This window comes from Triticum dicoccoides, chromosome 2B (assembly GCF_002162155.2).
Source record: "Triticum dicoccoides isolate Atlit2015 ecotype Zavitan chromosome 2B, WEW_v2.0, whole genome shotgun sequence".
Lineage (NCBI taxonomy): Eukaryota > Viridiplantae > Streptophyta > Magnoliopsida > Poales > Poaceae > Triticum > Triticum dicoccoides.
In genome coordinates this window covers 31,942,786-31,958,816 of record NC_041383.1, presented here as the reverse complement: position 1 = coordinate 31,958,816, position 16,031 = coordinate 31,942,786, and the positions used below count along the sequence as shown (strand labels likewise).

At 47.4% G+C, this 16,031-nt stretch overlaps 2 protein-coding genes across 2 annotated transcripts; one reads left to right on the top strand and one right to left on the bottom strand.

Annotated features, from left to right (window-relative positions):
• The first annotated feature begins 906 nt into the window (after window positions 1-906).
• LOC119360332 (noroxomaritidine synthase 1-like) lies at window positions 907-3,882 on the top strand. Its single transcript, XM_037626015.1, has 2 exons — window positions 907-1,003; window positions 2,372-3,882. Exons 1-2 carry the CDS (start codon window positions 907-909, stop codon window positions 3,880-3,882), a joined length of 1,608 nt encoding a protein of 535 aa, XP_037481912.1.
• A 4,671-nt stretch (window positions 3,883-8,553) lies between these two features.
• LOC119361961 (cytochrome P450 89A2-like) lies at window positions 8,554-10,159 on the bottom strand. Its single transcript, XM_037627135.1, has one exon. It carries the CDS (start codon window positions 10,137-10,139, stop codon window positions 8,727-8,729), a length of 1,413 nt encoding a protein of 470 aa, XP_037483032.1. The 5' UTR covers window positions 10,140-10,159; the 3' UTR covers window positions 8,554-8,726.
• Between the last annotated feature and the right edge of the window lie 5,872 nt (window positions 10,160-16,031).

The following is a 16,031-nucleotide window of genomic DNA, read 5'->3' as shown; positions in this document are numbered from 1 at the left end:
CATGGTTTCGCGGGTGGACCGAGCCTCGCCGCGGCGGAACAGCGTGTAGCCGTGCCCCGGCGGAGCGGGCACGGCGCCGGCGGCCGCCTGCGCGCGGTACGGCGCGACGACCTCCTCAAACGTACGCCCGTCCCAGAGCTGATGCCGCCGCGCGCGGTTGTGTTTCGTCGGCGGGCGCGGGCGGGCGTACGCGTGAAGGCGGCGCAGGTGGTCGTTGGCGAGGCGGTCCGCCCAGCCGGGGTTGTTGGGGGCGTACTGGGGGTCAGCGAGCTCCTCCGGCGAGAGGCGCGCCCGGTACAGGCCGACGGCGCGGGCGAAGATGTGGGTGCCGACCTCGGGCACCGGCGCCACCGGCACGCCGTCGATGCTCAGGCGCCACCTTGCCGGGAGGCGCACGTCGGGAGCGGCGGGGATGACGAAGTCGGCGAGCTCCTCCGCCTCCTCAAGGGTCAAGGTGGAGCGGGCCATCGCCGGCGAGAGGGAGAGGTAGGGCGCAAGAGGGGCGACGCCGGCGGCAGGGGAAGAAGGAGAGGGGAGGGGAGGCGAGGGGCGGTGTGAGAGCCGCGGCGGGGGCGAGGCGCTTTTTATAGGCGTGGTGGGCGGGGTGGGTGCCGGCGGTCAATGCCGGGCCAGCCGAGCGGTCAAGGCCGCAGAAGGCCAGGCGGCGGCGTGCGAATCGACGCCGGCGATTAATGCCGAGCTGTCAAAGGCGCATGAGGCCAGGCGTCGGCGTGCGCGGGCGGTCAAGCGGTGGCGTGCGCATGCGAGCGTCGGGCGGTGGCGTGTGAATCGGCACCGCCCGCGGACCGCCGCTGCCGACGGGACGTCTCACTGCGCCGGCGTTAATGGTTTCGCACACCGTACCGTCCTGGGATTAATGTATTAATCTAATTATGGTTAGTACCTATGGGCCCGCCCTGCTCTCAGGCGGCGTACACCGCCCACGTACGGGTGTACAGTGGGCCGTACGGCCACGTACGGTCATGCACCTCGCTAGGCCGCGGTACGCCGCCTCAAACTAAATTTCTCATCCTACCCCTACTCACTTATCCTCACAAAGGGGTATCTTTTAATCTTGACCGTTGATGTGTCCAGGAGGGTTGTATCGAAGAAGAAGTGAAAACACGAATGGACAGAAAGAGAAGAGCACCAAAACAAGGTTGCGCCGCAAGATCCACCAAATCAGTAGATCGCTCACAGGAACCAGGCACAGAAGGCGAACGACGCAAAGAACGACCAAACCGAGACGGCGAGCGAAGATGAGAAGATGAAACACCTCGCAAAAGGATAGACCGATCCGTCGGAACAGCAGGAGCACCAGCACGGGCCGAACCACCTCGGCGACCAACTGCAGACCCCCGCGAGCGGCGAGGACGACCAGGACGACGCGGACCATTACGACTCGATGAAGAAACCATCGAATGAACGCACACACGAAACGCAACTGGAAATCACAAGTACTACCGAAGGAACCAAAGAGACCTATTTATAGGCTCAGAGAAGAGAGAGGAAAGCACAGACCGCACCGAACGTAAGGAATAGCGACATCCCGAAGCAACGTCGACAGCGGCAGCGCTAGCACAACTGACAAGGAACGACGGCAGGAGGCAGGAAAGCGATAGCTATCAGGAATGGAACAGCGGCTGAGCGGCTGAAAGGAACCGGCCAACAGCAACATAGACAGACAACGCTGCCGGAGCACATCGGGCAAGAGCGACGTACATACACAGCGGTGACCAGTAGAAACAAAAAAGAAGCACGTAAGAACAAACAACGATGGCGAAACATAGCGGGCGACAGCGACGTGCATAAAGCCGATCTTTCCATTGAGACGTTGTTGTCGCTGCCGCTTTGACCATTGGCTATCCGTGCCGCTTTTCGCGCGATTTCTGAAGTTTTTTCCATATACATGCTGCCGTCGCTGTCCCTTTGATCATTGGTTCTAGAGCTTTGTTCTCATGCAGCAGACCAGAATGGGAAGAGAAAGCAAACTGCCCTGAGAAACGGAGCACAGCGGGCGAAAGCGACGTGCATACACAGTGGTGAAGCAAGCACGTAAGAATAACAACCACATGAGCCCACATGCAGTGAAAAAATGCTAAATGAACCAAACGAATCATCAAATCAGTTCAAAAAAATTGGAACTGAAACCTGAATCCACGAAGTGTTTGTACACACCTGGGTACCAAACTAATAGCACGTGTCACATGCAAAATTCACCATAGGTCTTTTTCACACAAGTGGCTGAACCTCACGGCAAAAACCATGCCTGGAATAGAGGCTTGGGTATGAACCCGGCCATAGCCAAGTCCATTCAAGGATACATCTTAGTCGCTGCTAGCATATCCCACACCACTGCCCATCTACACAGCACTCGTGCTACTTGTTCTTCCCCTAGGCCTGTACTACCTGTACTCCAGGGCTAGTTCTAGATCGAAGAACCCAGCAGCGCTCCCCGCAAACTGGCCAATACTACACATGTTCCCTTCCTTCGTGGCCAATCTTCACAACTTGAATGACTATTTCGGCCTGGTCCTCGCCGGATCAGGCCACAACTTCAGGGCGCACGGCCCACCAGGGAACGGGATGCGGTTTTTGGTCACATGTGATACTGCCAACATCCGGCACATCTTTACGACGAACTACACCAACTTTCCCAAGGGTGATGAGTTCGCCGCGATCTTCGACATCATGAGCGGCAGCATCTTCACCATTGACGGTGAGCCGGCTCGTCGGCAGCGCACGAAAATCAAGAGCATGCTTGGCAGCCCACGGTTGGTTACAAGGATGGAGGCCTGGTGCCGCGACAAGGTCGAGAGCAACCTGCTGTTGTTGTTTATGCACAGGGCGAGCACCAACACTCCATTCAATATGCAAGAACTTATGTCGAGGTTTATGTTTGACATGGCTGCTACTCCTCTCTTTGACGTGGACCCTAGTCTCCTATCCTGGGACATGCCACCCATGGACCCGGCGGTTGCCATGGATACAGTCATGGAGGTGGCCTTTTTCCGAGCCATGATGTCGGCTTCTTGCTGGAAGCTAATGAGGCGGCTGAACATCGGCCCTAAGAGGAAGCTCAAGGCAGCGCACAAGGTGCTGCGTGGGTTTATCATGGAGATGATGGAGAGGAGGAAGATTAACACATGTTATGTTGGCAATGGCAAGGAACAGGAGGGTGTTGATATTTTGTCTTCCCTCCTTAACGACCCTGAGTATGCAGATAATGACTTGCTCCGTGCGATGATAGTCAGCTACATGCTGGCAGCAAGGGACACAGTTGGAACGACGTTAACATGGATTTTCTACAACCTCGCCCAACACCCTAAAATTGTGTCAATCATCCACAAAGAACTCTCACCCATTGCATCACATAAAGTAGCGGCCGGTGCGGATGCCATGGTGATCTTTGAGCCGAACGAGACCAAATCTCTAGTCTATCTAAGAGCCGTCTTGTACGAGACTCTCAGGCTGCACCCACCAGCGCCTCTCGAGCGCAAGATGGAGGCCGCCAATGATATCATGCCAAGTGGCCATGAGGTGCATACGGGCGACACCATCTTTATTTCTCTCTACTCCATGGGGAGAATGGAGGGCATATGGGGTAAAGATTGCCTCAACTACAATCCAAATAGGTGGCTCTCGGAGGATGGCAGCAAGCTGAGGTACGTACCATCTCACAAGCTCTTGGCCTTCAACTCGGGCCCGAGGATGTGCCTCGGCAAGGACATTGTGTTTATGCTTGTGAGGACCGTCATCGCCTCAACTTTGTGGAACTTTGATGTGGAGGTGATGGAAGGGCAAAGCATCCAGGCCAAGCCGTCTTGTATACTGGAGATGAAAAATGGGCTCATGGTTAAGCTGAAGAAGCGAGAAATATAACATTAGACTCTCGTGTTCTGCAAACGTATTTAATGACCACTAGGACTGTCTTGTTCTGCCCACAACCACATCATTATTGAATAATAAAGGCATCCATGAATCAAAATGTATCTTTCTTTTAGTAAAGACGGCCAACGTGCTGGCAATGATTACTCTGTTGTATGAAACATGGTATAAAGTCATCCAGACATAATATTTTCCTCCATTTTATGAAACTAGATACGTGTCCCATACATTTCTTTGGAATATAAATAAGGATTGTATAGTTGCTTTATTCTGTTAACATACGTGCCGAGAAAGATGTACTGCAGTTTAGGACCGCTTCGCTATAGCATCCAATAGCTGGTGTCCCTCCTCCTGAGCGTGTATGTGATTAGCAAGCGTAGCAGCAACAAAAGCAATACTATATCATTCTTTTTGCAGGCGTGCTGCAAAAGGTAAGAAGGAGATGGTTAGTATTTTGCATTGATATTATTGGAAAGTATTCTGAACCTGGTCGGTAGAACTTACCTGGATCTCCTTTGCTGCTGCTTTATTTGCCAGCCGATGTATCCTCGAACAGATGGTATCTTGCCTGTTGTGGACATAAATGGTCAACGTGTTCTTTCTTCCCAAGAAAAGGAATGCTACTCATCTCATCTGGCTTGCCCGCTACTCCGAAGATCTAAAGTTAGTACAAAGTTGAGTCATCTATTTTGGAACGCAGAGAGTATGTGGCAAGGCTGAAACCATTCTTCACCACATAGACACAGTTATAATAGTTCTTCCTTCACCACATGTCACTGAGAGAAGATATCTGGCAAGGCTGCTTGAAAAATCGCGCTCTGCTCATCTCCCCTGCTTTTCAACCATACATACCTGATGGATGCTTGCTTACCTGGAGGCGTATTATCTGCTGGAAGGTTGTCTGTTACTGTCAGTATTGATTTATTTGATTACCAAAGGTCAGTGCTGTTTTTCGCTATTTATTCCATTCTTCCTTTGCATTCAGAGAGATTTGTTACTGTTTTTCATCTTATATCAGACGCATGAAATTTATAGCTGTCAAGATTTGTTTATTTCTTTGCATTCAAACACCACATCTCATTGTGCCATGACACTCCAAACACATACATGCCCCAAAGAAGAAGAAAAACACACACATACGCACAACCAACCCATCGTGGGCCGGCTGTGCTCAGGAGTTGGTTGCCGCCATTGATGCCAAGCTAAGCCCGGTACTAGCCGAGGCCCGCCTCCCTGAGTAACTAGGAGGGCAGCCATAATGGTATTTCATCTCTAAAAAAAGCCATAATGGTATTTCCCAAAATCACTAGTTAATTTGCAAAGGTCACTACCACCATCGATCTCAGGTTGCAACAAGTGTCACGCTGCATGTGTGTCATTTCTCACAACCTGGGAGTTTTTTCTTTTTTTCATAGATTCATTTATTCAAAACGTTTTATCTCTCAAACCGTGCATCCAAATCTCGAACTATTTTCACTGTTGGATTCCTCGGGCTGAGATATTCAAAACTAGATCACATGTGGATAGGTTTCGATGAACTTTTTTTCATGAAAAAACCAAACCGGAAGCATGTTTCTTTCCCTTTTCGAGAGGCAAAATCGTGCCTCTCGCGGAAACAAATTCATGCCTGTATGATGAGCAAAGTTGTGCCTCCCCCCAAAAAAAGGAAGCACATTTTTTTCCTTTTTCAGAGAGGCACGACCGTGCCTCTTGCGGACGCAAATCTGTAACCACAAGAAGCAAATTCCTGCCTCTCGCGCAATGAAAAAAACGCATTTCTCCTTTCCGAGAGGCACGCTCTCGCGGATGAAAAAAAACCGCGTTTTTTACCTTAACCGAAAGGCATGATCGTGCCTCTGGCGGAAGCAAATCCATCAAATGAAAAAAAATACGGAAACACATTTTTTTTCCTTTTCCAATAGGCACGACCGTGCCTCTCACGGTAGCAAATCCGTTGCTTCATGAGAAGCAAATTTGGGTTCTAGCGGAAAGAAAAAACCCATTTTTTCCCTTTTCCGAGAGGCACGACCGTTCATGGAAGTCGTGGAAAAAAACAACACTCCAAAATGATATCAAAACTAGAATTTTTGGAGCATCAATTTATTCCACGACTTCCACGAAAGTTATTTCGTGCTGAAATTTCACAAGCATACAAAACATTTGTCAATAACACAAATAAGTTCTCAATTTTTTTGAATACTTTTTTTTCATTTTTACTATTCATCAAGAAGAATTTGACCTCTGGAGCAGATATTCCACGTCCTAACCACACACCCTAACCACACACATGATGGTATTATATCTTGTGGAGTAGGTGTACGTCCATATCTTTACCACCATATCAAATGAAGGCCGTCTGCTTAAGTTTTTTATATGGGATATAATTAGCTAATTACGGGGCCAAGCTAAGAACATTAGGCCACTCATTTCCCCCACCTAGCTAGGGTATCTCCAGACAAGCTAAGTTAGTTCCATCGGAATAAAAAGATGACGAGATGGAATTCAAGAGTTTTCTAGGCTCCTCTATCTCTCTCACGGACCATTCTAGAAATGCGACACTTGTGGGGACCAGCTAAGAGAGCTAAAATAGAATTGTCACATGGAATTTAAGGGTTATATTTTGTTGGTGACTTGATGGTACGGACACTGCAGACTCGTGGACGAAAAATCTGGATCCACCAAAATAGATCAATTCGTTACACTAGTCATAGAAACCGTTGGCACCACAACTGTTTCAAGACTCTCTCTCTCTCTCTATGTGGAACCCTTTGCATCACTAACCTTTCAATCCTGGGTTTTTGTAAAGGACGACGTATCTTGATTCGCATCGCAGAGGACAAAATCAAGTCGTTGTCAGGCATGTGTCGCTGGACGTATCAGTCATGTGATATGCATCTCCGTCAAACTCGATACGTACAAGCCATGTCGAATGCATCGATTATGTCTCTATCAGGGGTCATATGCTGATGCTATAGTTTCGCGCAGCAATAGCTTGTGAATGTCACTGAGAGGGGTTAGCATTTGCAGATGTTTTAGATGACAAGTTTGGTTGTATGCGGTTGTCAGTTTCTTCACAAACGCATGTATCATTTGAAAAGAAGAGAAATTTTGTAGCAAAAAACGGCAGGATTTGCCATATTCTACCAGGTAAAGTTGCAACAAAAATATGTTCACTTGTCATTCCGCTTCCAGCTGAAGTTCGTCAATTATCATCACCGTATAGACTAGGTGGATTTATCTTCTTATTTTTTTTGCAAGAAAGGCCTCCAAAACCAGAACTATATTAAAATTTCAACAACAGTACATAGCACCCCAAAGAAACTCAATATTAGAACCAGATCCAAAGAGCAGCTAACCACCTAAACAACAAGAGCTAAGACGGTGGCGCGCCCCTACCTCCGCTTCACCCAAAGCCGGCTTGAACTTTTCTCAGAGGACACCTACGCGGACGGGAAGTTTTCGACCTTCTGTCCTGCTGGACCAGCACCCTAGACGAAAGGGCCACCTTCGTTGAGAAAATGTGAAGAAGTTCATCTTCCACATAAGTGGAGACCATAAAATACTCCCAACGCCAAGAATCACCACCAGCAAACGAATCCAACAGCTCCTCCCGCTAGACGGAGAAGGCGAACCAAGAACTCACGAGCTCCCCTAAACAGCCTAAAAATGACCGAATTGTCGGGTGAAGGAACAACATGAATCACCTAGATGGATATAACTTAAGAGAACATACCATTACATGTTTGGTGATAAGATTTGTGTTTGTTAGGCGAGTCACATATGGCACCCCCGATGTAGATATTATTTGGCGGTAGTATGTCAAGGAGGCGGCTATTGAAATCATCGTCAAGTCTGATTCTGTTGACGATAAGAATGAAATGGGTCATCCTCGTTCGAATCGGCGAGATAGACAACCAACGAGCAGATCGATATTGAACGATGATCCACTTGAAAAGTTTTTTGCGCACTCTGACATGCATAACTTGGCACACCGTCATATCCTGTTTGACATGCATATTTGGCACACCACCATCAAGGACACATACTATTATGAATAAAGCAAACTAGCATCTATAATTATAAGAAATATCGTGACATGCATACTTGGCACACCATATCCCGCTAGAGAGTATTTAATTAATTAACCCTTGGATATTTACAATTGCAACATTTAGGAAATTATGCAAATAATACAACATGTCATTAATCATCGATCACCAACAAATAAAGCATTTTCAAATATTTTCACACATATCGATCCACACGTCAACTAGCATATTGAATTTTCATATGTAGAAAAATATTGAGATAAATAGCAAAAAGAAAAAGAAAGAGAAAGGGGAAGCCGCCCTAGCTAGCTCACCTTGGGGTTGTTGGTGTTGAGATGGGAGGGGTGGTCACCTTGGGGTTTCCACAGGGCTCTCGGCATACTGTGCATAAGCCGAGTTCCTTTATGTTTGCCTATGTACCTGGCGGGGCATGGTAGAGCTTCCGATGTGCCGTATCCTACTGTTTGCCGCGAGCTACACTCGGCTTACTTGCCGTTTACCACGATCCCGTGTTCTACTTACTCGCCAAAGAGCAAAAAAATCGTAACGACGAATTTTTCAGTAGTGCTTCTATGTTGTGTTTGTTCACTCAATTGAATATGTATGTACTTTTGTTAATATTAAAATCTCCAAAACATGTTATATTTATGAACAGAGGGAGTACAATCCAACAAACATAGGGAGCACATACGCAGCAAATCTATATGAGTGACTATAACACAGGAAGGAGGAGTGAAGGCTACCAACATTACTTTGGGATCCTGGATGGGTCAAACGCATGCAGTCGCGCTACCGCCGCGTCACGCGCGCCCGTAGCGGCCTCTTCATCACCTTGAAGAACCCATCCAGCTCCGTGAGGTCGACGCCTCCTCCCGCCGGCGGTGCCCACTCGAACTCACGTACGAGCGCAGCGATGAAGCTTTTAACATGCATGGTGGCGAGCCCTCCTCCCGGGCAAGCCCTCCGCCCCGCGCCGAACGGCATCATCTTGATCTCCTTGGGCCCCGGCACCAGGCCCACGCCACCCCCCTCGCCCCCAGCGAGGAAGCGCTCTGGACGGAACGTGTCGGGGTCCGTCCACGCATTCTTGTCCCTGCCGATTTCTCCTAGGTTGAAGTGCGCCCGCATCCCCTCCGCCGGCACGGCGGCGGCGGCGCATCCCAGGATTTCGGCGACCGCCTGATCAGGCACGTCGCGCAGCAACACCGGAATCGGCGGGTGGAGCCGAAGGCTCTCTAGCACGACGGCGTGCATGTACTTCATCTGCCGGACGTGTGCCTCGGACAGTGCGCCCTCCACGGCGTCGACCTCGCGTCGGATGTTGTTCTGGACCTCTGGCTGGAGGACGAGGTGGGCGAGGGTCCACTCCACGGTCCCTGGCCCAGCACCGAGGAACTCCGAGAGAAGGCTCACCAGCTCGTCGTCTGTGAGAGGGCGCAGGGCCTTGCCATCGGCTTTGTCGTCGTCGACGGGGACGCGGACGTCGAGGAGGTGGTCTAGATATGCCGGCAGGCCACCGCCGAGCTTGAGATGACGGTTAGCGTTCCGTCTTGCGTTAACCAGAGGGAGGAAAAGCTCCGCCTGCCTGCCTCGGAAGGCGAGAAACCGGCGCCACTGCCTCCAGTGCAGCAACTTCGCCGTCTTGGAGCCGGCAAAATCCTTGGTGCCATCAACGGCCAGCACAAAGGCCTGGAGCAAGTCACGCATGGCGCGTACGTGACCCTCGTCCACGCCGCTACCGAAGCACATGCGAGCAACCAATGGAAACACAGCGGCGTTGAGGATGTCGCGGACGACAATCGCGCTGCCGCCGCCGCCGCAACGGACGCGGAGGTCAGCAACGAGGGCATCCATGGCCTCGAGGCGCAGCGGGTCCGTGTCTCCAAGACGTGACGGGTGGAGGACCGCGGCGTTGAGGGTGCACCGAAGAGCGCGCCAACGCGGACCGTAGGGCACGGACGTGAGGTTGTCGCTGTGTCTGCGGCGACGCCCGCTGACCAGGGCCACGGGGAATAGGTTCAGCGGTCGGTTGCAGAAGGCATCAGCGTGGTCCATGAGCGCTCGACGGGCGATGTTAGGGTCGTGGATCTCGATGATCGGTTGTTGACCATCGTGGACGGCCCAAGCACGACGCCGGAAGACGGCAACTGCGCTGATGCACAACACAAGGGAAAGTAGCAACACAGTTAGCACGAATTCCATGGTATATATGTATCTATATGTATCTGCCTACACCCCTGGATATTGGTGGGATGTTGCTGGGTTTTTATAGACAGATAGGCAGATGTTGCCCACAGCAGCCGCAACAGTGGCATGTGTTAAATTGTGATCCAAATTCTAGTAAGAAACGTTCGCAGCCGGTCAACCAGATGCCCACGTGTGCCAGGTCATCTAGGTGGATCGTAGGCAACCGCTCATCCCCAACCTTATTCTTATCTTCTTTATCTCCACGAATCCGCTCATCCACGATATCCTGCTTAGTTGACAAATATAGTGCTCATTCTTTTTGCATGATGCTTCGTAATATGTCATTTAATACCTTGTTAAATAATAGTAATAATTTCCCTAAACATGACTAATTATTTTAACTTTTATAGTGTTAGTAAAACAATAAGAATATGTTTTTCAAACATGTGTAGATACTCAAACAATCATACACCTGTGTACTATATATAAATTTGTGACTTGATAATTTTGTGCCCATTGTCTGTGCACAAAAAATCAAAGGATTGTAATCACTTGCAGGTATTTTCATTGGTTGCTCAATGTTCAAAATGATAAATATAAAGATCTTTTGTGTTAGTGGTAGTACGGTTTTGTATTTCTCTTATTTTGTATATGTACACAGTTTAGTTTCCCACAGTTCAAACTTTGAGAGGGCAATTGACTGTGAGCTAGCGAACCAACCTGTGGTTGGATGGTTAGAGGGACAATGGTATCCCCAGCCCATCAGGATTCTAGTCCTGGTACTCGCATTATTTCTAAATTTATTTCAGGATTTCCGGCGATGCACTTTGCAGTGGGAGGCTACGTTCCGACGAGGCGCCTACGGTGACTTCGTAAATCTTAAAATGATATGCCGGCTCAATCTTTCGAAGGTGCTCATAGGGGTAGGGTGTGCGTGTGTGCGCTTATAATGGTGAGCGTATGCGTGTATGTATGAGCGCTTGCGTCTGTACTGTGTTAAAAAAATTGACTGTCAACTAATTAATTATGCACAATTGGAGGTTAGTTGGCTCTTTAAACGTCACCCATGCATGTGTGCCTCGTGATATAGCAGCGTCAGATTAATATATTATAAGTATACGACGCCTGTCAAGTAATTATGCTTTAGCTATGAGCAGTTGCCTAATTAACGTCCCCATCTTCTGAAATAATATAATTATTTGTTGACGTACGATCCGATCGAGGGATCGGCTTCATATATGTATGTATCACCTAACATGACGTTGTTTAGAGTATTCAGGCTAACTCTTCTATTGTCGTTCATTAGTTGCGCAATCAGGGAGCAGTTGGTTCTTGAACGTCACTCATTTGGACAATACTTATTGTTTATATAGGTAGCTTTAATTAGGAGATATTTTGACAATGCAAATCGCTTAGCTTGTCGTGCTGTTTGGAGAGTATTTGGAACAGAATAACTATCCTTCCTTTTTTGTCTGATAGCCTATCAGCTCGACACGATCGACACAATGTACGATTATGTAGAAGCTTGCAAATTAGTTATGCACAACCGCAGGGAGTAGTTGGCTCTTAGACATGATCCAAACTGTATTATAGTCTCATGTAATAGTGTCCCTAACAATATGTAAATAGGGGGTAATACTTCTTTGTTATACTTCGGTTTTTCTTCTTCGTTATACTTTTTTTTGTACTTTCACTATTTTTAGTTTTCCTTCTTTGTTCTTTATACATTTTTCTTGATTCTTTCTTGATTTTCTTCGCTTCTTCACTTTTCTTTTTTGCTTCTTTGTCGGTTTTTATTTGTTTTCCCTTTTTCACATGTCTACTTTTTTTTTCAGTATACAGTGTACATTTTTAGTGCAAACATGAAAAAAAATTGATACACGTTCGACATTATCCAAATACACGGAAGCAGTTTCCAAAATATGCGTTGGTACAATTTGCAGTAGCAATAATTTTTGTTTAAACTACGGACATTGTTTAACATTGTATAAACATTTTCTAAATTTAATGACATTTTCTTGAAACATGAGAACCTTTCTTTTAAATGTCATATCACGTTTTTTGTATTGCAATATACATTTTTTGAACCACGAAAGCATTTTCATTCTATAATTTTTCTAAAAATGTCACAAACTTTTTTTCAAACATGAGATTATTTCTTGAAAATGTCACATACAGTTTTAAGTGGAAATAAACATTTTTCTATCCTACATGAACATATTTTGACGTTTATAAAAAAATGTCGTGAACATTTTTAAACCATGAGAACATTTCTTTAAAATGTTACATACATATTTTAATGGTAGAAACATTCCTTTTACATACACGTATTTTAAATTTAAAATGCATTTGTCTGAATCGCACGAACATTTTTCTACTGTAGCAAACTTTTTTAAAACTATCAACCATTTAAAAGGCGCGTTAAATACTTTTTGTACTATGTTAAGAAAAATATTTTCCCAATTCTTAAAAAAAAAGTAAATTTATGTTTTAGAAATGTATTCATTTAAAAAAAAGGAAAAAGTGAAAAAGAGAAATAGTGTGACATCATTGTGATGTGATTGTAACCTCAACATCACCAAACCAGCAACTAGTATAGAATCTGAGCCTAGGATGCAAAAATAGAAAAAATGGATCTGTGCCATCAGATGGGAGATTGATGGCCCAGATTTGGGTCGCTCGTTGTGTGCGCAAAATTTACAGAAAAGTCCACCCCTGAAAGCTAATTTGGTCACCATGCCCTCGTCGTTCAAACCCAATCCACTGGGCAGAGGCAGCGCGCAAACCAAATCTCCCCACCGGCGGCTGCGGCGGCGGCCCAGATCTCTCCTCCATGCTGAGCGAGTACGCCAGGTAGAGGCGGGCCAGATTCCTCCTCCATACTGCTCCATCTCTCGATGGCTCCCTGCCGTTTTGTGGGTGGCGTCCCAATTTGAGGCGGATCAGATCGGAGCTCGTCGGCAACCTCCGCCCCGTAATGTGCTCGTCCCAGCCTCCCTTCTGAAGCTCCGGCAGCGGTGGGTTCGGCGGCAAGCCGATGGTGGTTTTCTCGGTCCTTCCTGACCAGCCCGTGCGACGAGGTGGTTCAATTTTAACTTTTACTGTATTTGCTAGTAAATTTGTTCTACATCCTAATTTTACTATCAGGTAGATTTGTGCTACATTTCTCTAGTTCTATTTTCTTGTTCATGTGTCCCAGTTGTGAATGATGCATTTTGACAACTCCGATTTGATGGTGCATTGCTACTGTTCTAGGTGTTTTAGTACTCTAATTTGAACATCTTGTTTCACTGATTAGTATTCTGGAGGATCAAGTTGGAAGGTTGAGGGCGGTTACATAAATAGCTTAAAAAGATGGAAAGAAATTAAATTGATTCTGCTAGGCAAAAATAATTGAAATTGGACCATACGTTAGCATATCAAAATTTTGATTCATATATACATGATTCACCGCTGAAAAATGGATCTATTTTAACAGGGAACAGTAAGAAGTGTCCCACTATATATGAATTATGATTCCCAAAGATGGTGGCATCGATGGTCAACAATTTATGAACCGGAATACTGAGGGTCAACAATTGGAAGTGTCATAGTATATATATTCTGTCTCGTAGACTGCTGCCGTAGTCTGCGTCTTTATCTGATCCTTGTGCCTAACGTCTGACCTACAGAAGATGATCTCATTTCTGACTTCACATCTCAGGACAAGTCAAACAAAAATCTCATCTCAGGATTCAATAATGGAGGCGCTACATCGACATTAGGATAGCCCATAGTTGCAATGGCCACAAAATGTTAGGTACATCAGGTGAGAACATCCGTCTAAGAAAGTTAATAATATGTTGATGTACCTAACATTTTGTTAGTCCCTTGTGTGATGTTGTTTCGTACAAAATTGTTTTCAGTCATGGAATCGGTCAATAGTGCTCAAAATCAAAATTTCAGCGATGGTAGCTCGTTTGTACAGATTAAGGGGCAGTTTGGTTCAAGGCCTGGACACTATGCCTGAAGAGGACTCGTGCCTGGATCGAGCCTGAATTGTTGAAAAAATTCGCCTGGCCAGGCTAGCCTCGTGCGAATGCGTTTGGCTTGCATCCTGGCAGTGCAGCTACTTTGCAGTATGATTAGTACATAAAAGATCCCATCCTCATCCCATGTACGCAAAAGAAATAGTATAATATTGTCAGGCACGGCACCAGGCGCACCCAGGCGTCCCTCTTCCAACGCCTGGTCCAGGCTAAGTAGGATGCCTAGTTTATACTCCAGGCTAATCAAGCTGTCCCATCAACAGGCCAGGCTAGCACTCAATTTTTCAGGCATGAACCAAACACTATCCAGGCACACCTCAGGCAGGCTCCAGGCCAGGCATGATTGAACGTGGGCACGATCCAAACTGATCCTAATTCCCCAATGCTTGTCATTGATGATTCCAGTACACTGAAAAAAACAATCGTTTTATCAAGAGGTACACACACTTCTGAATTTTATGTAATGTAATTTTTCACTTCTGTCCATGTTCCATGATTTCATTAATGTTTTATAAGAAACTATACACCCTTATCATCTATCACGTCCATGCCAAACAATATTTTAAATAGCACGCTATTTTGCCGTTATAACGCGGTTATAGCATATTTGGAAGGGAGACGTTACGTTTTGGCAAAATCGGACGCTACGGCGCTAATCGCGTAATTAGCGCGCTACACACGCTATAACGTTGTAACGTTGTAACATTACAACGTGCAGACCATGCAAAACTGAAATAAGCACAGCCCAGCTGAGGGAGTTCCGGACTAGGGGGTGTCCGGATAGCCGAACTATCATCATTGGCCGGACTCCAAGACTATGAAGATACAAGATTGAAGACTTCGTCCCGTGTCCGGATGGGACTTTCCTTCGCGTGGAAGGCAAGCTTGGCGATACGGATATGTAGATCTTCTACCTTTGTAACCGACTCTATGTAACCCTAGCCCTCTCCGGTGTCTATATAAACCGGATGGCTTTAGTCCATAGGACGAACAACAATCATACCATAGGCTAGCTTCTAGGGTTTAGCCTCCTTGATCTTGTGGTAGATCTACTCTTGTAACACACATCATCAATATTAATCAAGCAGGACGTAGGGTTTTACCTCCATCAAGAGGGCCCGAACCTGGGTAAAACATCGTGTCCCTTGTCTCCTGTTACCATCCACCTAGACGCACAGTTCGAGACCCCCTACCCGAGATCTGCCGGTTTTGACACCGACATTTGTGCTTTCATTGAGAGTTCCTCTGTGTCGTCACCGATAGGCTCGATGGCTTCTTTGATCATCATCAACGACGCAGTCCAGGGTGAGACCTTTCTCCCCGGACAGATCTTCGTATCCGGCGGCTTAGCACTGCGGGCCAATTCACTTGGCCATCTGGAGCAGATCGAAAGCTACGCCCCTGGCCGTCAGGTCAGATTTGGAAGTTTGAACTTCACGGCTGACATCCGCAGGGACTTGATCTTCGAAGGATTGGAGCCACAGCCGAGCGTGCCGCACTGCCACGGCGAGCATGGTTTAGCTCTGCAGCCTGACAGTACCCTGGAGGCCGCACTCGAACCCGCTCCGATCTTCAATTCGGAGCCGGCTGCGCAGGTCGAGGACAGATGGCTAGACACTGCCTCGGGAACTGCAACCTCTACGGCGATAGAGCCGAACAATGACCTTGTCCCTCATGAAGCTCGTGACTCCGAGGTGCCGGACTCCTTGCCGGACTCCGAACCTCCCGCGCCCCTTCCGATCGAATCTGATTGGGCGCCGATCATGGAGTTCACAGCAGCGGACATCTTTCAACACTCACCTCTCGGCAACATCTTGAGTTTGCTAAATTGTCTCTCGTTATAAGGAGAGCCCTGGCCGGACTGCGGTCAGGATGGTTG